This window comes from Denticeps clupeoides, chromosome 14 (assembly GCF_900700375.1).
Source record: "Denticeps clupeoides chromosome 14, fDenClu1.1, whole genome shotgun sequence".
NCBI classification, from domain to species: Eukaryota; Metazoa; Chordata; class Actinopteri; order Clupeiformes; family Denticipitidae; genus Denticeps; species Denticeps clupeoides.
Genome location: NC_041720.1, coordinates 1,043,009 through 1,058,081, shown reverse-complemented (window position 1 = coordinate 1,058,081; position 15,073 = coordinate 1,043,009). Strand labels below are relative to the sequence as shown.

General features: G+C 47.7%; 2 protein-coding genes across 2 annotated transcripts in view; both read right to left on the bottom strand.

The window, feature by feature from the left end:
* Nucleotides 1-3,058: 3,058 nt before the first annotated feature.
* LOC114802910 (delta(14)-sterol reductase-like) overlaps nt 3,059-15,073 on the bottom strand; it is a 212,756-nt gene continuing 200,741 nt past the window's right edge. Inside the window, exons 4-14 of the mRNA XM_029002056.1 lie at nt 8,702-8,767; nt 7,834-8,002; nt 7,420-7,616; nt 7,288-7,342; nt 5,954-6,148; nt 5,778-5,881; nt 5,566-5,691; nt 4,499-4,667; nt 4,334-4,414; nt 4,098-4,220; nt 3,059-3,991 (exon numbers count right to left, since the gene is read on the bottom strand). Of these exons, the coding sequence (XP_028857889.1) occupies nt 3,831-3,991; nt 4,098-4,220; nt 4,334-4,414; nt 4,499-4,667; nt 5,566-5,691; nt 5,778-5,881; nt 5,954-6,148; nt 7,288-7,342; nt 7,420-7,616; nt 7,834-8,002; nt 8,702-8,767 (1,446 nt within the window). The 3' untranslated portion in view covers nt 3,059-3,830. The remainder of the gene's footprint in view (nt 3,992-4,097; nt 4,221-4,333; nt 4,415-4,498; nt 4,668-5,565; nt 5,692-5,777; nt 5,882-5,953; nt 6,149-7,287; nt 7,343-7,419; nt 7,617-7,833; nt 8,003-8,701; nt 8,768-15,073) is intronic.
* On the bottom strand, nt 10,805-15,020 carry LOC114802926 (delta(14)-sterol reductase-like). The gene is made up of 3 exons (XM_029002072.1): nt 14,894-15,020; nt 11,845-12,019; nt 10,805-10,979 (listed from the first exon to the last, which is right to left on the bottom strand). Exons 2-3 carry the CDS (start codon nt 12,007-12,009, stop codon nt 10,833-10,835), a joined length of 312 nt encoding a protein of 103 aa, XP_028857905.1. The 5' UTR covers nt 12,010-12,019; nt 14,894-15,020; the 3' UTR covers nt 10,805-10,832.

Below are 15,073 nucleotides of genomic sequence, written 5' to 3'. Positions count from 1 at the left end.
GGCAGGACACCTCAGCGATGTCAAAGATGGCCTGGAACTCTGCACGCCCCGAGGGGAGGGAGATGACACCTGTGTGTTTTTCACACGTGTGTGTGTGTGTGTGTGTGTGTGTGTGTGTGTGAGGGGGGAGGTCCTGGACGTCACCTGATGATGGCCTTCCAGTTGGGCCCCAGAGAGCCGTCCCTCCCCTCCCTGGTTACGGAGACGAGTGGTGAAAAGAGCCCGGGTCGACGCGTCTGCTGAGCGAGACGGTTTTATTGTGCGCTTTCATGCCCCGCCAACACCAACACAATATGCACGCCATCTGGAGCAGCAGAATGGTGGGGTCTCCGGGCGCCGCTCCCCACCACGGAAAACCGGAGGTGCCCAAAAATACTGGTCCTGGACACAGGACAACAACGTCCGAGAAGGTCACAGAAATGTCCTTTTATCAGCTGAAGAACGGGCGCACGTGGAAATGAGGACTCGCAGACCCCACAAGGTAATTTACCTGGTGATTAGGTTCCATGTTGGATTATTCGGGGTGTTTTTAACGAACATGAATGATTAGAGGGGTGTAATGGCGCAGAGTTAACTGGAAGGCTCTCGACAGACAGATGTTGCCCGTGATCATGTCTCCAGCACCGGTTCCCCCGGTAACGATTCCAACAGCCATTCAACGTAATGGGATGCAAATTGACAGGGAAATCGAGTGATTTCATGCCTCACAAAGCTCCGCCGTTACCGCCCATCCGTGTCCAGGTGAAGTCGTACGGCAGAGTTCCACAGACGCCGAGACGCCAGGCCTGGTGTGAAGGGCCGCCTGGGAACTAACGTCAGTCCACTGCTGACACCTACTGGCCGCGCACGGAACTGCTCAGCTCATTTTCAACGGTGTGAAACACTGCAGCACAGCACGCGGTGAAACGTGTCCTCTGTATTTAACCAGCACCCTTGGTGAACAGTGGGCACCATGACAGGCGCCCGGGGAGAAGTGGTGGCCTAGTGGTTAAGGAAGCGGCCCCGTAATCAGAAGGTTGCCGGTTCGAATCCCGACCGCCAAGGTGCCACTGAGGTGCCACTGAGCAAAGCACCGTCCCCACACACTACTCACTCATGGTGATGGGTTAAATGCAGAGGACAAATTTCACTGTGTGCACTGTGTGCTGTGTATCACGTGTGACAATCACTTCACTTTCAGTGTGTGGGGACGGTGCTTTACTCAGCGGCACCTTGGCAGCTCGGGATTCGAACCGGCAACCTTCTGATTACGGGGCCACTTCCTTAACCGCTAGGCCACCACTGCCCCCCAGTGGCATCAACCTGTTAAACCTTTTTTGGAGGATTGTTTATAAAAATTTGGATCATCAGAAGTCCAGAGGCTCACCATATGCAATGAAGATAAGATCGACCTTTATTAGTCCCACAAGTGGGAAATTGCATTTGTCACAGCAGAAAGTGGATAGAAACAGAGGTAAATAGCAGCAAAAAAAATAAATCTGTATATGTAAATATCTACAAATGTACAATTAAGATCTACACATGTGCAGTGGGTAAAGTAATGGGTAAAATGGGTAAAGTGCAGTGGGTACCCCGGTACAGTTGGTAATTACCGTGGTGTATTTGAAGTGTGTGTTTGTCTGTGTGTGTGTGGTCAACTGTGAGGTCTTTGTTATAGAGCCTGACAGCGGTTGGAAGAAAACCTCTCCTTCCCACATCGTGGGTGCAGCAGCCTGCCACTGAAGGAGCTTTCCTGCATGGGGTGGGAGACATTGTCCAACAGGGACGACAGCTTAGCCACCATTCTCCTGTCACTCAGGGCTGCAGTACACATTCTCATCCTGGGGTGGTTCCAAGATCGGGGTTGACGATTTGTGCTCAGGATGCTCATTTAAGTGACCTCTTCCTTAAAAAATGTTAAATTAAAAACCCAGTCCTTGCTGGCCTCAGAATGATGAAAAAGAGCAAAGAAATTCTGTCCATCTGTGCATTTTGTTCTTTTTTTTTTTTTTTAAAGAATTAGATTTATTAGCGCGAGTTATGATGGTCATGTCCCAAGCCCCTTCATACGGGAGCAATGGGATGGCGCTGGCCACAAGGTCAAGTCCTCTTGAAAGCCTGGACCTTTGTAGCCTGGTTTATGCAACGTTCATGGTGAAGTTGGTGCTGGTTCCTTCCTTCCATCTCCCACTCTCATCCCGGAGAAAAAAAAAAAGGTGTCAAGCGGAACCGACTTGAATGAAAGTCCCTTGGTCACGACCGGAGTAAACAAAGTGACCTGAAGTCACCGTATCACAATCGCCGCCATTATTTATAGGTTGATCAGCATTCCGGAATGATCTATCAGAGCCATAGAAGGGCGTTGTGGTGGATAATAGGATTAAGCAGGGAATGATTGGAATAAGGCCCTCGGGGAAGAAAATGAGCCATGAAGCAATGATTATGGAGCCAGAACATCTCCCAGAGCAGAAGGCCTGTCACCATGTGACTCAGATTGGGAGCTCAATACGTGCAGAACAGCTCATACGGGCCATATTATGTATTTGTGATGCACAAATTAAGTCAATTTTGGCTTTCATTGAAAATGAGTAATAGAAATGAATAAATAAAAAGCAATTAGCTCATTAGCATAAAGAGCTCTAAATTCTTTCTGGTGAACTGCTATTGTGAGGAGTAAAAAACATTAAGAAAAAAAAATGCACTTTATTTTTTCTTTTGGCAAAATATCTTGAAAAATTCATATTGAGAGAAAAAAAAAAAAAATACAAAATGTTTTTTGTATGTTTTTTTTCCCCCCCAAAGGCATATCAGGAATTACACAAAACTGTACAAAATGAGGCTTGAGAAAAGCTTAACCTTGGACAACTGTTTACAGCGGCGACAAAAATTCCAGTCAGTCACTTTCTATCAAATCTAACTCGGTCACTTTATGAATAATGATAAAGAAAAAAAAAAAAAAAAAAAAACTATAAAATATTTACAATGCATTCAGTGGTACAAAAAGCACACCCTTGAAAACTCAAACCTACGTCAAACCTACGTACCTTATCTACATCTTTAAGAAGAAATGCTCGAGGGGGCAGATCTATTTTTTTTATTTTTGCTTAATTTTACCTCATTTGAAATTCCAACATATTGCTAAAATAAAATAAAAAAAAAAAAAAAAAAAAATCACAGATAAACTGCTGCTAAAAAGGCATTAAAGACGGATCATTTACAGATGACTTCTTCAAAATCTGCCTTCAAACGAGCTCAACAAAACTTTTGTTGACGTTGAACCTGAGGTAGCAAAACCCAATTTTTAAAAATATAGTGCATGTATAACATCTAAAGATTTGTATAAATCAAGTTAAACAATCTACACAAATTAAGAAAAAACCCAGCTGGTTGAATTTTGAGTTTTTCTGGTGCTGAAGGGAAAATTTAAATGTACAAATTAAGAAGGAAAAAAAAAGGCTCATCATACAGAATATACACAAGCTGATATACCAAAATGGTATAATAAAATTACTTTAAAAGCCAAGCGTAATACTGCAAGTGCAAGGAAGGAGGGATGAGGGGAAAAAAATAAAAAATATTTAAATGAAAGTGGGTGGCCTACTTGTTTATATGTACATAAAATATACATAATTTAAGGAGAACACTTTCAAAATTTGTAAACTTCAATACAAGGTATAGATCAATTAGAGAGTTCAATCAATGTGTATTTTTACAAAAATACATTAAAATCCAAATACTCGGTCAATTGTTACAAAACTCCGTCTTTTTGTCCTTAAGAGAAAAAAAAAAAAAAAAAATCCAATTAAATGTTCCTGAGGAAAGTGTGAATTTTTCGGTGCTGCTGCGCAGGCTCAGTAGACCTTGGGGAAAATGCGGTAGGGGACGACTCGACAGTACTCGTCCCACGCCGAGCCGTACTTCTTCCTGCACTGGTGGTTGTCCCGTGCATCGCGGTGGATCAGCAGTAGTAGTAAGTAGATCAGGTAGAAATATGGCAAAACGTGGTTGAACCCTGCAAAGAAACATGGAAAGTCGGTCTAGAACGTAGCCTCATAATATTTGTTAGATGCTAAAAAGGCCAAAAGATGTCTGTCGGCTACAGTTTTCGTCGAACTCACCGCATGGAAGGGACCAGGCCACGCCCATGAGAAGGTCGCCCAGGTAATTTGGGTGGCGGACGACGCCCCAGAGACCAGAGACGATCAGGCTTTTGCCAGTGGCAGTAGGGATGGTCTTTAGATCTGGATTTAAAACAAACCAAAAAAAAAAAAAAAAAAAACGGTCAAGAAATTCCATAATTTAATACAAGCGCGATTTATTTAAAATAAAGAAGAAGAAAAAAGGTTGTTCTTACACGAGAGCGCCGGGTCCGCAGGATTTCTCCTGAAGTTGTTTTTCTCCGAGTTTGCTTTGCGGAACACGTAATACCCGACGGCTTTAAAGAAAAACACCAAAAGCCCATCAACACCTTTCGTTCCAGAAACGCGCGCATGTTGTATAAGAGCTCCGGGTCGCCCACCTTTCACGGAGATGATGGCCACCATCCAGAACACGGACAGATCGTTGGGGTGACTGACGAGGTAGTAGGCCTGGCAGCTGAACGTGAACGGGACCCACACCAAGTCCCCGAACGCCAGCATGAAACCAAAGCCATCGTGGACAATGTCCATAGTTGTCAGAATTTTCTCCTGCAGAAGAAAAGACTATTCGCCAGTCCTGCCATGCAAACGTGTGAGCAACAGTGTGTGTGTGTGAGTGAGGGTGCGTGAGTGTGTGTGGAGTGAGGGTGGGAGGGAGGGGGCGGGGGTGGGTAGAGGGGGGGGGAGGCGGAGGGAGGGGGGGGGGAGGTGAGGGTGTGTGTGTGAGGGGGTGTGGGTGGTGGTGAGGGAGTGTGTGGGGTGTGTGAGGGTGTGTGTGTGTGGATGAGTGGTGGGTGGGTGGGTGAGGGTGTGTGAGGGAGGGGTGGGTGGGGGGTGTGTGAGGGTGTGTGTGGGAGTGGGTGGGTGGGTGTGTGAGGGTGTGTGTGTGTGCGTGAGGGGTGGGTGGTGAGGGTGTGGGGTGGTACGTGAGTGGGGGGTGGGTGTGTGAGGGTGTGTGTGTGTACGTGAGTGGGTGGGTATGTGAGGGTGTGTGTGTGTACGTGAGTGGGTGGGTGTGTGAGGGTGTGTGTGTGTACGTGAGTGGGTGGGTGTGTGAGGGTGTGTGTGTGTGTGTGTACGTGAGTGGGTGGGTGGGTGTGTGAGGGTGTGTGTGTGTACGTGAGTGGGTGGGTATGTGAGGGTGTGTGTGTGTACGTGAGTGGGTGGGGAGGGGGGTGGTGTGTGTGTGTACGTGAGTGGGTGGGTGTGTGAGGGTGTGTGTGGGTGGGTGGGTGTGAGGGTGTGTGTGGGTGGGTGGGGTGGGTGGGTCTGTGCGTGAGTGGGTGGGTGGGTGTGTGTGAGGGTGTACGTGAGGGTGTACGTGAGGGTGTACGTGAGGGTGTACGTGAGGGTGTACGTGAGGGTGTACGTGAGTGGGTGGGTGTGTGAGGGTGTGAGGGTGTGTGTGTACGTGGGTGTGTGTGTGAGGGTGTGTGTGTGTGTGTACCTCATGCCAAAGGCCGTCCGCAACCCAGAGAAACTGGAAGATGTTGACCAAAAGCATGGCAGGTGATGGAGAGTCCAGCTTCTGGACCTTCATCTCAGCGAGCAACATGGAAAAGTTGATGACGAGCTGGGAGAGAAGATGAACAAGACGTCGCAATAAAGACGTAGCGAGAACGTTTCGTAACGCGAGGCGGCGACGCCCGCTCCACCCACCCAGCCGATCAGGCCTGGACGCATCTCGCAGAAGAACTTGACGTCGAAGGCGCCGACGCGCGGGTTCAGCTCGCGTCCCATGAAGAAGTCGTGGAGCAGGAACCCTGCGGGGGGATTTCGAGGCGTCAGCGTTCGTTGGCGTTACGGGACGGGCACCTTGAGGGGCGGCCGCTCACCCGAGTTCCCGCTGGGCGCCAGGTCCTCGCCGGGCAGCGCGCGCGCGCGCACGTACAGCCAGACGCTGAGGAGCGCGGACAGCAGCGCGGCGGAGGCGAAGAACTGCAGGAAGTGGGCGTGGACGTAGCTCAGGTCCACTTCCTGGTGCAGGGCGACGCCCACCGCGGCCACGCTGGCGAGCAGCGCGTAAAAGCCTGAAATGTTCTTCCGGTTATTGAGTAGGTCAAGTGGACGGAAGGTTCTAGGTTCTTTGCGTTATTGAGTAGGGAAAGTGGACGGAAGGTTCTAGGTTCTTTGCGTTATTGAGTAGGTCAAGTGGACGGAAGGTTCTAGGTTCTTCGCGTTACTGAGTAGGGAAAGTGGACGGAAGGTTCTAGGTTCTTCGCGTTACTGAGTAGGGAAAGTGGACGGAAGGTTCTAGGTTCTTTGCGTTATTGAGTAGGGAAAGTGGACGGAAGGTTCTAGGTTCTTCGCGTTATTGAGTAGGGAAAGTGGACGGAAGGTTCTAGGTTCTTTGCGTTATTGAGTAGGAAAAGTGGACGGAAGGTTCTAGGTTCTTTGCGTTATTGAGTAGGGAAAGTGGACGGAAGGTTCTAGGTTCTTCGCGTTATTGAGTAGGAAAAGTGGACGGAAGGTTCTAGGTTCTTTGCGTTATTGAGTAGGGAAAGTGGACGGAAGGTTCTAGGTTCTTTGCGTTATTGAGTAGGGAAAGTGGACGGAAGGTTCTAGGTTCTTTGCGTTATTGAGTAGGGAAAGTGGACGGAAGGTTCTAGGTTCTTCGCGTTATTGAGTAGGAAAAGTGGACGGAAGGTTCTAGGTTCTTTGCGTTATTGAGTAGGGAAAGTGGACGGAAGGTTCTAGGTTCTTTGCGTTATTGAGTAGGGAAAGTGGACGGAAGGTTCTAGGTTCTTCGCGTTATTGAGTAGGAAAAGTGGACGGAAGGTTCTAGGTTCTTTGCGTTATTGAGTAGGGAAAGTGGACGGAAGGTTCTAGGTTCTTTGCGTTATTGAGTAGGGAAAGTGGACGGAAGGTTCTAGGTTCTTTGCGTTATTGAGTAGGGAAAGTGGACGGAAGGTTCTAGGTTCTTCGCGTTATTGAGTAGGAAAAGTGGACGGAAGGTTCTAGGTTCTTTGCGTTATTGAGTAGGGAAAGTGGACGGAAGGTTCTAGGTTCTTTGCGTTATTGAGTAGGGAAAGTGGACGGAAGGTTCTAGGTTCTTTGCGTTATTGAGTAGGGAAAGTGGACGGAAGGTTCTAGGTTCTTTGCGTTAATGAGTAGGTAAAGTGGACGGAAGGTTCTAGCCAGGGTTCCGCGAAGCGGTCGGAAGTCTCACCGTTAATCCGGTATTTCAGCCTCTTCCCGCTCTTGAGGGGCATTCCTTCAGCGACCTGCGGCGGGGGACGAAGAGCGTGAGGTCAGAGCCCGCGTGTCCCCCCGGGCCCGTCCCGGCGCGGGCGTCCCCTACCTTCCCCACGGGCAGGACGTAGAGCAGGGCCTGGAAGAGCAGCCACAGCAGCACCAGGCCGAACGGCCGCCAGTCCAACAGGTCCGCCGGGGCGGGGACGCCGTCCGGGACGGTCAGCAGGCGGGCGTCGTCCAGGGCCGTCTTCAGGAGCAGCGCCATGACGACGGAGGGCAGGAACAGCATCATCAGGAACGTTCCTGGTGGAAACGCCGCAGGAAGCTCAGAGGAACGCCACACGCCCCCCGCGACTGACGGACCTTTTATTAAAATCGACTCTAAATTACGGATGTTTTCGGAATGAATTAAAACTTTACAAATCCAAACCTTCCGCGTTACGAACCCGTAGTAAGTACGATTCGGAGAAGCCGTTACGAATCGATGACCAGGACGGGTTTTTTTTGTAATATTTCCTACCGATCCGCCCACCGAACTCCAGCTCGCTCGTCTCTGCAGCCGCCGGCGGCGCTGCCGCCGGCTGGGCGGAGTCGGCCCTCAGCCCCGCCCCCGGGGTTCTGCCGTCGGGGTCGTCCTTGCGGCGGCGCAGGTTGTACCTGCCGCGGTTGTTGGGCTCCGCCTCGGCCTTCTGAGGGGGAAGGAACGTGTTATTAACGTGTTATAAGACGGTTATTAAACAGAACACGATGACTGGCGCAGTCGGTGGAAATTTCAACTGTTTAAGTTTGTGTTTTACTTTTTTTTGGTTTGTGTGGGAGGAGGATCCAGGTAACGCGGTTCAGAACTGTGAACAAGTGTGACGTGTATACGGTGAATCGATGGTAACTTGAAAGCACGTTGTAAGTCGCTCTGGATAAGGGCGTCTGCCAAATGCCGTAAATGTAAATGTAAATGTAATGAAGTTGCCATGTGATGCACGGGACACGGAAAACTTCACTCGTTCAAACAAACTTCCAATTCAAACCAAACTGATCATTTCCCTTTTTACATTTAAAAAAAAATAAAAAAATTAAAACGTTGAAATTAATTGACGTTTGACGTTATCTGAGCACCAATCAGGCATTACGCCCCCTGCTGGAGATCCAGTTGGCAAAACACACACACCAAATAATTTAATTGCAATCAGCCACATAAAAGCGGCTTTCAAATTCCGTTTTACATTTATGGCGTTTACCAGGCGCCCTTATCCAGAGTGCCTTACAGCCAGTAGTTACAGGGACAGTCCCCCCCTGGAGACACTCAGGGTTGAGTGTCTTGCTCAGGGACAGGACGGTCGTAAGTGGGTTTGTATGTTAGTGTGTTGTTGTATAGTAGAACGTGGCCTCACCGCGTTGGCGTTGTTCTCCACTCTCTTTTCATGCTTATTGTTGCTGCCGCTCTCAACCGCCGCTGCCTGCGAACACGTGGAGACGAGGACGGGGGGGACATCATGAGGGACACGTCTCAGATAACTCAGGACTCAGATAACTCAGGACTACTGTAACTCTCTCCTGGCAGCAGCCTCTGCAGTCACCATAAAACCACTCCAGATGGTCCAAAATATGGCAGCCCGTCTCATCCTCAATCAGCCAATATACACACGTTACATCATCATGGGTGTATACATCAACACACTACTACCTAGCTACACTCCTGCACAGAAGCTACAATACTACCTTCTACATCAACACAATACTACCTAGCTACACTCCTGCACAGAAGCTACAATACTACCTCCTACATCAACACAATACTACCTAGCTACACTCCTGCACAGAAGCTACAATACTACCTCTTACATCAACACACTACTACCTAGCTACACTCCTGCACAGAAGCTACAATACTACCTCCTACATCAACACAATACTACCTAGCTACACTCCTGCACAGAAGCTACAATACTACCTTCTACATCAACACAATACTACCTAGCTACACTCCTGCACAGAAGCTACAATACTACCTCCTACATCAACACAATACTACCTAGCTACACTCCTGCACAGAAGCTACAATACTACCTCCTACATCAACACAATACTACCTAGCTACACTCCTGCACAGAAGCTACAATACTACCTCCTACATCAACACAGTACTACATAGCTACACTCCTGCACAGAAGCTACAATACTACCTCCTACATCAACACACTACTACCTAGCTACACCCCTGCACAGAAGCTACAATACTACCTCCTACATCAACACACTACTACCTAGCTACACTCCTGCACAGAAGCTACAATACTACCTCCTACATCAACACACTACTACCTAGCTACACTCCTGCACAGAAGCTACAATACTACCTCCTACATCAACACAATACTACCTAGCTACACCCCTGCACAGAAGCTGCAATACTACCTCCTACATCAACACAATACTACCTAGCTACACTCCTGCACAGAAGCTACAATACTACCTTCTACATCAACACAATACTACCTAGCTACACTCCTGCACAGAAGCTACAATACTACCTCCTACATCAACACAATACTACCTAGCTACACTCCTGCACAGAAGCTACAATACTACCTCCTACATCAACACAATACTACCTAGCTACACTCCTGCACAGAAGCTACAATACTACCTCCTACATCAACACACTACTACCTAGCTACACTCCTGCACAGAAGCTACAATACTACCTCCTACACCAACACAATACTACCTAGCTACACTCCTGCACAGAAGCTACAATACTACCTCCTACATCAACACACTACTACCTAGCTACACTCCTGCACAGAAGCTACAATACTACCTCCTACACCAACACAATACTACCTAGCTACACTCCTGCACAGAAGCTACAATACTACCTCCTACACCAACACAATACTACCTAGCTACACTCCTGCACAGAAGCTACAATACTACCTCCTACATCAACACACTACTACCTAGCTACACTCCTGCACAGAAGCTACAATACTACCTCCTACACCAACACAATACTACCTAGCTACACTCCTGCACAGAAGCTACAATACTACCTCCTACATCAACACACTACTACCTAGCTACACTCCTGCACAGAAGCTACAATACTACCTCCTACACCAACACAATACTACCTAGCTACACTCCTGCTCTTGTTCAACCCTCTTGTTCAAAAAATATTACAGACAAATCTAACACTTACACACGCACATGCGTACACATTGCACAAACAATACAAAAATGTATAAATACATTATAATTTTTCTTCGTCTAGCACCTAACAATCTCCGAGCATGTTCTTCATTGACAAGTCTGAGCCTTATCAGGGCTCTTAGTTTGTAAACTCAATATTCTATAGAAATGGAACGAGAATTGCTGGTGTCTTCCTATTGTAAGTCGCTTTGGATAAAAGCGTCTGCTAAATAAAGTAAAGTAAAGATAACAAAAAAAATGATAGAAACCACGACGTACCAGCGGCGCGAGACGAGGACCTCCTCCTCCGCCGTCCCCTTCAGCTTGTCCTCATGCCGGATCTCGGCGGCGCGGGGAGGACGAGACGCGGGCGGAGGAGCGGCGGGTGGTCCTGGCCGGCGAGCGAGAGCGGCTGCGGCGCCGCGACGGCGAGCGGGAACGAGAGCGACCCGACGTCTGGCGGAACGAAACGTTGCTCTGCACAGACGACAAAAACAACGTGGAAAACACATGACTACATATATGCGTATATATGCACACACACACACACCATACGTTCACACACACACACACACACACCATACGTTCACACACACACAACACACACACACACAACCATACGTTCACCACACACACACACCACACACCACACACACCACCCACACACCATACGTTCACACACACCACACACCACACACACACACACACACACACACACCATACGTTCACACACACACCATACGTTCACACACACACACACACACACAACATACGTTCACACAACATACGTTCACACACACACACACAACATACGTTCACACACACACACAAAAAAACAACAACATACGTTCTACACACAACAACACACAAATAGGTTCTACAAAACACACACAACAACACAAAACAACGTTCAAACAAAAACAAACACAAACAAACACACACACAAAACATACGTTCACACACAACACAACACAAACACACACAACAACATACGTTCACACACACACAAAAACACACACACACACACACAACATACGTTCACACACACACACACACACACACACAAACATACGTTCACACACACACACACACACACACACACACACAATACGTTCACACACACACACACACACACACACACACAACATACGTTCACACACACACACACACACACACACACACAACATACGTTCACACACACCCACACACACACACAACACACACACACAACATACGTTCACACACACACACACACACACAACATACGTTCACACACACACACACACACAACATACGTTCACACACACACACACACACACACACACCACACACGTCCCGCTACCTTGATGTCGGTCTCCTTCAGGTCCAGCTCCGTGCCGTCTTTGTAGATGACAGTGTACAGCTGGCTGTCGGGGTCGTAGGTCAGCACCTTGACCTCGTAGTAGAGGTTACTCCCGGGCCAGCGGCCCATCACCACGTCCCCTTTCTGGAACCTGCTGCTCGGCATCCTCGTTCACCTGCACACACGGAACGCTCGTATTCCCGTTCTATCCCGGTTTCCCACAAACTAAACTAAACGTTTATCTCATGTTCCAAAAAAAGAAACAAATCCGCCACTTTTCCAGGTTTTAACGGCCGTAAGAAGCCGGATTTGTCTACCAGGTGGACGTTCAGCGCGGAAATACGAGCGGAGAGAGACAGGAACGTGGACGCCGCGCGGTGAATGAGTTTTGGGGACGTCAGCAGGTCTCTGTGGGCCGTCGGGGGGACACGAGCGTCACAGAGAACTGCTGACACGCCCGTCCTGGTTCCACATGGAGCTCTTTCCATGTAACATAACACACACACACACACACAACTACGTATACACGGAACATACATACATACCCACACAAAACTACACACACAAGTACACACATCTATGTACAGTTTAAACATACATACACAAACTCACACAACTAAATACCCACACCCACAACTACACACACAACTAGGTACACATGGAACATACACGCACCCACACACAACTACGTATACACGGAACATACATACATACCCACACAAAACTACACACACAAGTACACACATCTATGTACAGTTCAAACATACATACACAAACTCACACAACTAAATACCCACACCCACAACTACACACACAACTAGGTACACATGGAACATACACGCACCCACACACAACTACGTATACACGGAACATACATACATACCCACACAAAACTACACACACAAGTACACACATCTATGTACAGTTTAAACATACATACACAAACTCACACAACTAAATACCCACACCCACAACTACACACACAACTAGGTACACATGGAACATACACGCACCCACACACAACTACGTATACACGGAACATACATACATACCCACACAAAACTACACACACAAGTACACACATCTATGTACAGTTTAAACATACATACACAAACTCACACAACTAAATACCCACACCCACAACTACACACACAACTAGGTACACATGGAACATACACGCACCCACACACAACTACGTATACACGGAACATACATACATACCCACACAAAACTACACACACAAGTACACACATCTATGTACAGTTTAAACATACATACACAAACTCACACAACTAAATACCCACACCCACAACTACACACACAACTAGGTACACATGGAACATACACGCACCCACACACAACTACGTATACACGGAACATACATACATACCCACACAAAACTACACACACAAGTACACACATCTATGTACAGTTTAAACATACATACACAAACTCACACAACTAAATACCCACACCCACAACTACACACACAACTAGGTACACATGGAACATACACGCACCCACACACAACTACGTATACACGGAACATACATACCTACCCACACAAAACTACACACACAAGTACACACATCTATGTACAGTTTAAACATACATACACAAACTCACACAACTAAATACCCACACCCACAACTACACACACAACTAGGTACACATGGAACATACACGCACCCACACACAACTACGTATACACGGAACATACATACATACCCACACAAAACTACACACACACACACACACACACACACACACATCTACGTACAGTTGAAACATACATACACACACACACTCACACAACTAAATACCCACACACAACTACATACACAAGGAACCCACACACCCACAACTACACACACACGCAACTAGGTACACATGGAACATACACGCACCCACACACAACTACGTATACATGGAACATACATACATACCCACACAAAACTACACACACACACACACACATCTACGTACAGTTGAAACATACATACACACTCACACAACCAAATACCCACAAACAACTACGTACACACGGAACCCACACACCCACAACTACACACACACACACACACAACTATGTACACACAACTAGGTACACATGGAACATACACGCACCCACACACAACGCAAATCCATTTACATTTACAGCATTTACCAGGCGCCCTTATCCAGAGCGACTTACAGTCAGTAGTTACTGGGACAGTCCCCACCTGGAGACACTCAGGGTAGTAAGTGTCCCCACTTACTACACAATGGTAGTAAGTGGGGTTTGAACCTGGGTCTCCTGGTTCAGAGGCAAGTGTGTTACCCACTAGGCTTCTACCACCGTAACCACCCAGACACACACACACAAAAATACGTACACACAGAATCCAGACACACACACACACAAAACTTCATACAGGCAGAACAACAACACACACACACACAACTACGTACACACGGTTCATAAACACACAGACACAAACAAATAAATCCACGTGGAATCCACACACACAGACACACTACTAGAGATGATCAGCGTCTTATTTCCATGTTCGGGGTTAAATGACGCGGGTTTGAAACTGAGCGGAGCTTCGATTTGACGGCGTTTATAAACGGTCCGAAAACCAGACGTACGTCTGCTCAAAAATTCACGAAAATTAAAGTATTATGCTAATAATTTAAATTCTTTTCTTTTTTTTTTGTGGAAAACGTGTAAGCTGCAGGCTGAACTACGGTGAATAAAAGGTGGATAAAAGGCGGCGCGAAGCTCCTCTTCTCCTTTAACAGCGGCGGCCATGGAGGGAAAACGTCATTTATTCAAACGTCCTCCTCGGCTACGTCAAGAAATCGCGGACTTTAAAAAAAAAAAAAAGATAAAAACGAGTTTATAATCCGGACCACCTGGCTTTTTTTTTTAGCAGAACTCCACGTGAAAGTATAACGGGAGAATAAAGGCGGCGGGAGAACAGCGCCAACACGCCGCGTTTGTAGACGGGAAAGAGCGCGGCTCCTCCGGGCCGCCGGGCGCCCGGACGGGCGGCAGCGCACCTACCTGAAGCGCGGAGAGGAGACACGTCGTCCGTGGGAAGCGCGGCCGCCTTCGACGCGTTGTTTATTTACCGTAGTTTAAATGGCGCCTTTCCTCCCTCTCTCGGCGAAGAAAGCTACTGGCGTCCGCGATGGCGCGAAGGCCGCTGATTGGCCGCCGCCCCGCTCGTTTTAAACCGTACGG